We start from the raw sequence: 9,167 nt of genomic DNA on the forward strand, positions 1-9,167 counted from the left end.
TAACAATATTTTGACAAGATTAAAATTATAAAAAGTTAAGAAATATATACTTGATTTGGAAAAAAACATAAATATTAAAGAAAAAATAATCTAAATGGGCATTTTTTCTTCTTTTAATTTTAAATTTACATGCAACAGATTTACTAATAAAAATGTTGTTGGCAGTTAACTTTTTGACAGAATCATTAAATATGAATCAAAATATATTATTTTTTAGGTAAATATAGAGGACTAAATTTAAACTCTACTCTTTTAAAGTATAATTTTCCCATTGATCGTTTTGAAGATGTGTTAAATTAACTCATCTTTTTTCTTGATCTAGAGATACCTTGAAATTATCAGTCGTTCTATTTTTTGGTGAGCGAAAAATATACACCAGGAAAGATAATTAATAAACAATTTACACGTACTTTAACCTAAGCTTTAACCTTTCTTCCACTTGCCAACTCACACACATATACACTATCTTTACTCCTTGATATACTTGATCAGCGATAAGTTGAAATGGAATCACTAGTTTATTGCTGATAAATCATAAACCTTAAGCTTATAGTATGATATAATATTATATCATTAGCAGATGTATATTAGGTGATACTATCATTTTTTAAAACAGGAGGTGGATATGCAGCCTCCACCTTCCAATGAAAGTAGGTGAAGGTGACCATTGGATAAAAACCACAAAGCTATGGAGTGATAGCTTACTCAAACATGCCCATTCTAATTGAAAAAATAATTCATAAAAATTATACTAAACCCTAAAAAGGAGGGTGGCTATTGCACATATGCCCCACATTCCTTCTGACTTCCCACTCACATATTATTCCAAACATATAAACAATTCAAAAGCCAGATTTTCAATCAAATGATCTCTACTGGAATTCAATTATTCCCTTTCATTTCTCTTTAGAAATTAAATACCACTAAAGCTAACTCTCCCCACCAAAAGCTCCTTTACATTTTTATCCTTCCCCTTTTCTGCATATTTTTTGCTACTAACAACAAAATTTTGATACTCCAATCCATCAGCTAGCTACCAAGCTAATCTATATTTTGAATTAAATTAAATTCAGGACATCTTATATTATGTACTCATTTCTAACCAACTCTTTTTAATCATAATTCTTCAATTATTACAAAGGCTATATAATTAATATATTCTGCATACAATTTGTTTCCTAGCTAGCAAACTAATCTTTGCCACACTGCATCAGTTTGGCCCAAACCATGCCAAAAAGTATACTTGAAACACTGCATTTGCTTCTCTATCTTCCTACTTAGATATTAGTGGAGTTTGATTAGAGTCTCATGAATTTTCTGCTTGCTTATCTGAATGTACCACCAAATGTAGGGGTCCAAAAATCGACTGATGTTTCGTGCGTTACCGGAAAAGTGCTCGAAACTGGCACTAGACATAGCCCTCGGCTTCTTAGATCTTGACGGCCCCCTTCTAGATCCTTCGATTTTTCAGGATTACTCTGCCATAATAAATGATATTATTGGAATTTTGGCATTAAAGAACATGATAATTAATTACCAATTTATTGGAGATTTTATGTACCTGCTGATTTTGCATGGGAGCTCCATTTTTCATGTAGGGTGCACTTAAGGCCTGATATATCATATTTAAATTTATCAAGAAATTACTTAAAAACTCCATATTTTCATGTGTGAGTGATCGATGGACGAGACTTACACTGACTTGTTCGTGGAGAAATTTGATGTATTCGATAGCTTCCGAGAGTACGGAAGCAGTGTCTGTCTGAAAGTTGTTTTATAAGAAAAATAAATAAGTGAAAAGAAGCGGAAAATTTTGTTTGATTTAGTTCAACATCATGAGACTAATGTTGGTAATAAAACAGAAAGAAATGAATGGAGATGAAAACTTAAGAGAGTTTGTTTACCTTTCCAAAAGGTGAGACCAATTGTTGAAGTGCCGTTATTCTGTCTCCCATCTTTTCTTTCCTCACCTAATCCAAAAAACAAAGCTTCATCATTAATCTCATCTCAATAAAGAAAAATAAAAGCTGAAACTCACAGATTCATTCATCTTTTCCAAAAGCAAAAGCTCCTCAACATCTATGTATGCATACCAATACCATACCTTGAAAGCTGGCAAAGGCGACGGCGTTTCACTTCGCGCCCTTTTATTCGTTGCCTCAGCACTGTTTTTCTTCGCCGACGCGCTTAATTCCCGACCTTCCGCCTTGTTCTGATGCACAAAATTGGACATAAGCGCGAAAAAAGGGGAAAAAAGCCCTAATTTTATAAAGTGTAAATACCTTTGGTTTGGCATCAAAAGTGGGAATCTGATTTTGTGAGGGCGGGAAAAAGCTGGACCGGGCTTCGGCTGGAGGCGCGGACGCGTTCCAGAAGGGAGTGTTGTTGGTGAAATGCAAATGGTTGCTATTTCCAGCCGGGGCATATGGATAGTTCGATATGGATCGGTTTTGGTAGGTAGCTTGCTGCTGATTTTCCGATAATAAGAGGCTGTAGGCGGTGGAGGAGTCCACTTGGAAAGCGGGGGTTAAACTCTGCGACGTGATGGTGCTGTCGTTGGAGCTCGCCTGAGAAGTAAACTGCGGTTGATGTTGATCCAACGAAAACCCTCGGAAATTGGCAGGGTTTGAGCTCAAATCTTGCTGGAGCAACGACCGGAAACTGCTCTCCCCTTTTTCATTTCTACAGCGAAACAAGATTTAAATATGTATATTAAATTAGAACTGACAAATCGAGAAGAACTTACAATAAAGCTTGGTTCCAATCCAGGCTTTGCGAGGAAAGGCCTAATCCCATCATTTGCAAGTTGCCGCCGCCAGATGATTGATCATCTCTTGATGATTTCCTGTCGACCATCTCTGTTGGCCATCCGTAGCTTGCGATGGCATTCAACGTGGTTGAAATCGACGAAGACGAAGCCGGGGAGGTGGTGCCGCTTTCGAATCGGTTTCTTGATGTATCCCACCAGCTTCCGTTTCCGAGCTGGAAATCGTCTGCCATGGCTGAGTTTCGAATTTTTTATTTTTTTTTCGATCCGAACCGAAAAAGGCAAAATAAATGTTGAGACGCTTATGCTTGAAGACTCATTTGGCTGCTTTTACTTTATGGATGATTTTTATTAAAACCGAAATGAAACAAGGACACTTGCATCATGGTATTTATACTAGTATCAATTTGAGAAAATAATAGTGGAATTTGTGGTTGACTTTTTATTCTAGTGATTTGACAAGGGAAAGGATTGGTCATCTTGAAACCAAATTCCACACATAGCCAATCGCATTTATTAACAATAAAAATTGTCTACCATTCAGATTCAACCTTATACGACACATTAAATTCATCTTATGACTAGGGAAAATATCGAATAATATAATAATGAAAAATTATAAATATGTAAAATACTATCGTGTTATTCTTATGCAAATACGGGGACATAATGCAAACACTAATCAAGTAGTATAACGTGAAATTGTTGTATGATATGAACGCGATACGGATCATGCAAGTATTTATTTTATTATTCTAATATGTGGGTTAACTCTTGTTTATTGCATGTTAACATTATTTATTTTATATTATGCATTTGCTTTTGTTTTTATACTTCAAAATTATTATTAATTTATTTATTTTACAAATCATCGACAAATCAAAGAGCGATTTACTCGTTTACATATTTATTTGGAGTTAAAAAGCATTAAATTAAGCTTTGAGTTTTATGCAATTTCTAAAATTAAAATAAATGTATAAAGTTAATAGGTAATACTATTAACATTTAAATAACAATGATGCTCTGGTGCTTACTGCTTACTTATTTAAGATTTGTATGATAACATTTCAATATATATATATATATTGGGATGTATACATTTCCTTTTTATATCTTTTGTTCTTTGTTCTTTTTAATCTCAGTCCCACGATTTTGTCATCCGACGGTTAGATTGGTGCCACGTATTATTTAATAATGCAGATTTTCAGTTGAATAATGCACACCGACTAATAATGCACCATTATAGTGTAATAATGCAGATTTTTAGTTGAATAATGCACACCGACTAATAATGCACCATTATAGTGTAATAATGCAGATCATCTGGACCGTTGATGAATGAGATCTAACGGCCCATATTAAGAAGAATAAATGATCTAAGGGATGAATAGGAGAATAACGTTCCCCTATATATATATATATAGTAGTTATATAGGGCAAGTACTCCTTAAGTATATAACTAGAGAATAAATTTCAACCATAAGATTAAGAAATCAAGGGTTGAAAAATGAGCTTAGGATTTCAAAACTGATCCAAAATTTTACTTCACAATATAAGTAGACGGGGGTAAAATAGTCATTTAACAAACAAAGCTGGGTAAAACAAGAATCTCTCTCATTTAAAGAATTTTTCTTCAGCCCTCCTCTTCACCGCCGCCTCTGAGTGATCGGGGCTTCGCCGCCTCCACCAGAGCCGCTTGCGGCGGACGTCGTCGGCCTGTCCTCTGGCCCCAACTGACCGGACCCATGACAGAGATTGCGGCGGTACTCATCGGATTTGGACTCTGATCGATTTGGTCCAAAATAAATGCTAGTAATTAAATAAACAAGCATGAATTCTGATTTTCTTGTGGGTGTGACGTGTTCGCATCAAGAACCCAACTTCACATTGCATATCTATTCTAATGGGTCCCGCCGCTGAATTAAAACTAGCCTCTAATCGCCAGAATTCGTAGAATTTGTGCCTTTTTGCTTTTAGATTGCGGCGGAAATGGGCGTTTGAGATTTGAGCAGGATCTGGATAGAAAGATTTTTGACAAACTAATGGAAACTAATGGAAATGGGTGATGTTTTTGTGATATTTTGTTATAGTGATCTATTTTATTAACATCAGTGAAGTAAAAACATGGTTAGAGTGATGTGTTGCAGGGTTTCTTTGATTTTTTGTTATAGTGATCTATTTTATTAACATCAGTTAAGTAAAAGCATGATTATAGTGATGTGTTCCACGGTTATAGTGATGTGTTCCACGGTTTTTTGTTATAGTGATCTATTTTATTAACATCAGATTTTGGCGGGAGTTGTTGTTTGGCGACCCTAACCGCCCACTTCAATGGCTTCACCTGATCGGCGGTGCTTCTCAACGGAGCTAAGGCTAAGCTATTGGATTTGTGCTTCCCAGCTGCGCGGGAGAAGGTTGGTGGCGGAGAAAAATTGGTTGCGCACCGCTGCGTTGAGATGCCCATTTCCGGCAGTTTTTGGTCGTTGATTCATTGTTATTGCTTTTGTTTATTGAATTATGCGGTTGTGGTTCTATCAAGTTGCAACTTATCTTCTGTGGAAATAATTCATCTTCAAAACTTAGTTAACTTAATTACAACATATTTTCCTCCTCTCACAGAAAATGATTGTACCTTAATTATTTGGGAAATAGGTAGATATTCCTATATTTTTTCTCTCTTATTTTCTTTTTATATTTTAAAATATTTCAAAATTTATTTCTCTTGATTGCACAGTAACTATGAATTTCAGAATCAGTGAAAAACACAAATTTGATCAAAGTTTATAATTTTAGAAATGAATATCCATTATTCTATTTAGAGACGAATATCCATAACAAATATATATATAATAAATAACATATTAAAATCACTATAACGCATGCAGAATATACTTCACTATATGAACAATATACTTCCCTAAAATGAAAAACAATTCACTATAAGCATGCAGAAATATACATCACTGTCATGCACAATATACATCACTATATGCTCAATATAGTCCATGTCAAGGCATGCTCAATACACTTCATTGTAAGCATATTGTAGTTCACTAATTGCTCAATATACTTCCCTAAAATGAAAAATAATTGACTATAAGCATGCAAAAATATACATCACTGTAATGCACAATATACATCACTATATGCTCAATATACTCCATGTCAAGGCATGCTCAATACACTTCACTGTAAGCATATTTTAATTCACTAATTGCTCAATATACTTCCCTAAAAAGAAAAACAATTCACTATAAACATGCAGAAATATACATCACTGTAATGAACAATATACATCACTATATACTCAATATACTCCATGTCAAGGCATGCTCAATACACTTCACTTTAAGCACATTTTAGTTCATTAATTGCTCAATATACTTCACTAAAATGAAAAACAATTCACTATAAGCATGCAGAAATATACATCACTGTAATGCACAATATACATTACTATATGCTCAATATACTCCATGTCAAGGCATGCTCAATACACTTCACTGTACGCATATTGTAGTTCACTAATTGCTCAATATACTTCCCTAAAATGAAAAACAATTCACTATAAATATGCAGAAATATACATCACTGTAATGCACAATATACATCACTATATGCTCAATATACTTCATGTCAACGCATGCTCAATACACTTCACTGTAAGCATATTGTAGTTCACTAATTGCTCAATATACTTCCCTAAAATGAAAAATAATTCACTATAAACATGCAGAAATATACATCACTGTAATGCACAATATTCATCACTATATACTCAATATACTTCAAGTCAAGTCATGCTCAATACACTTCACTTTAAGCTTATTGTAGTTCACCAATTGCTCAATATACTTCCCTAAAATGAAAAACAATTCACTCTAAGCATGCAGAAATATACATCACTGTAATGCACAATATACATCACTATATGCTCAATATACTTCATGTCAAGGCATGCTCAATACACTTCACTGTACGCATATTGTAGTTCACTAATTGCTCAATATACTTCCCTAAAATGAAAAACAATTCACTATAAATATGCAGAAATATACATCACTGTAATGCACAATATACATCACTATATGCTCAATATACTCCATGTCAACGCATGCTCAATACACTTCACTCTAAGCATATTGTAGTTCACTAACTGCTCAATATACTTCCCTAAAATGAAAAACAATTCACTATAAACATGCAGAAATATACATCACTGTAATGCACAATATACATCACTATATACTCAATATACTCCATGTCAAGGCATGCTCAATACACTTCACTTTAAGCTTATTGTAGTTCACCAATTGCTCAATATACTTCTCTAAAATGAAAAACAATTCACTCTAAGCATGCAGAAATATACATCACTGTAATGCACAATATACATCACTATATGCTCAATATACTTCCCTAAAACACCTCCGGGCTGCTTAACATTCCCATTGACCTGAAACACCTGCGGGCTGCACTCGAGCTCTCCATCGAACAAGAAGACAAATCTGGGGTGGGTGCAACAACATCATTGATTAGAATTTCGTAATTATCCCATAAATCTCCTCCCCACCGCCATTTCCGACTTAATTTCTGATCTTGTTTTCACCGCCGCCGGAAATGTTGTTTTTTTCGCTCGCCATTAGAATTTCCGATCTTGATTAGAAGACAAATCTTGTTTTCACCGCCGGAAACGCCGCTCTCACAGTCGGAGGGGAAAGAATTGTCGTTGAATACATCACTAATCGAATTTACACCGTCTGAATCCTGAAGAAGATCTTCAAAGAGCGTCAATTTTTGGCCCTCGGTCAAGAAACCAAATTGTCGTCGTTTTTTTTGCTGCACATCGCGACAAGAGTTTGTTTGCTTGATCGACACTCAGAGAAAATTCGAAGAAGGTAGGAAAACTAGAATTTGCTAATCGATTTGAAAAGGTCCAATCTTCAAAAAAAGTTAGCAAACTAATAAATTAAAATTAGCTGGAATACGACTATAGCACAACTCTGAAAACGACACCTAAAAATAGTTATGAAGAAGAAACGAAGCAAACAATCGACGAGGAGAGGAGGTGCAAGCTGCTCCACCACCTCCTTCGTGGGAGAAGTAGAGAGTGTGTGTTTGTGTGTGAGCGTGAATGGTGTGTGTATGTGAAAATATGAGAACAAGGTTGATTTCCTTAAATACCCCTATGCAATTTTTATTAACTAAAAATATTTACTTATTTTAGTCATTGGATTAAGATAATGTGTGGCTGAGATTTGTACTCTAGTTATACACTTAATATCAGTTATGCTTTGATCATCTTCATATATATATATATATGTAGGGATGTATTCATTTCCGTTTTGTATCTTTTGTTCTTTGTTCTTTTTAATATCAGCCCCACGATTTTGTCATCCGACGGTTAGATTGGTGCCACGTGTCATTTAATAATGCAGATTTTTAGTTGAATAATGCACACCGACTAATAATGCATATTTTCAGTTGAATAATGCACACCGACTAATAATGCACCATTATAGTGTAATAATGCAGATCATCTGGACCGTTGATGAATGAGATCTAACTGCCCATATTAAGAAGAATAAAAGATCTAAGGGATGAATAGGAGAATAACGCTCCCATATAAATATACATATATATATATATGTATATATAGGGTAGTGATCAAGGTATAACTAATCTTAAGTGTATAACTAGAGAACAAATCTCAGCCACACATCTTAATGAAATAAATATTAATTATTTTAATAATATAAAATAGGCCAAGGGTATTTTTGGAAATTAAATTATCAAATTTAAATGAATTACGCAGATTCCTTTCATTCTCATTATGAAAACGGCATTCTCCCCCCGGCGACTCGCTGTTCTTCACCGATGAAGGCGGCGACGATGTAGGCTCCGCCGCCGAACTCATCATCCGCCTCCACCCTACCAACACCACGCTCAAACCTTCAACCTGTGCAGCGGGCGCAAGGCTCCCCGGCGCATTCGCCACGTTACAGCGGCAGTTAGCAATTGCAATTCATCCATATTTCGTCAATTATTTGATCGCATCTGCAAGATCTGATCTCAATAAGAAAGAACTATGGTGGATTCATGCGATTTATGCTATTCAAATTAAGATTACTATGAAATTGATCATTTGCACTGTTCATAGAATCGAACATTTTGATCGATTCTAGTTTGTGATAGCACCTCGTTAATGGCGATTCTAGTTTGTGATACATGGCTATAATTTCATTGGATGATTGTTGTAAATTGTAAGTATGAACTATTTTGGTATTGTTTGATCTACGCAGCTGAAAATTGTATGTTGTGATTGGAATACAAGTAGGAATTTGTGTGCGTGTGAATTGTATGATTTGCAAGATTCGCAGTTTGTTAAGCACTTGTGAAT

The 9,167-nt window shown here is 34.9% G+C and overlaps 1 protein-coding gene across 1 annotated transcript; it reads right to left on the reverse strand.

Annotated features, from left to right (window-relative positions):
• Positions 1-1,109: 1,109 nt before the first annotated feature.
• On the reverse strand, positions 1,110-3,112 carry LOC121783264 (transcription factor bHLH123-like). Its single transcript, XM_042181291.1, has 7 exons — positions 2,747-3,112; positions 2,283-2,682; positions 2,105-2,212; positions 1,905-1,970; positions 1,697-1,762; positions 1,562-1,612; positions 1,110-1,478 (listed from the first exon to the last, which is right to left on the reverse strand). Exons 1-7 carry the CDS (start codon positions 2,998-3,000, stop codon positions 1,326-1,328), a joined length of 1,098 nt encoding a protein of 365 aa, XP_042037225.1. The 5' UTR covers positions 3,001-3,112; the 3' UTR covers positions 1,110-1,325.
• Positions 3,113-9,167: the final 6,055 nt, after the last annotated feature.

This window comes from Salvia splendens, chromosome 21 (genome assembly GCF_004379255.2).
Source record: "Salvia splendens isolate huo1 chromosome 21, SspV2, whole genome shotgun sequence".
Lineage (NCBI taxonomy): Eukaryota > Viridiplantae > Streptophyta > Magnoliopsida > Lamiales > Lamiaceae > Salvia > Salvia splendens.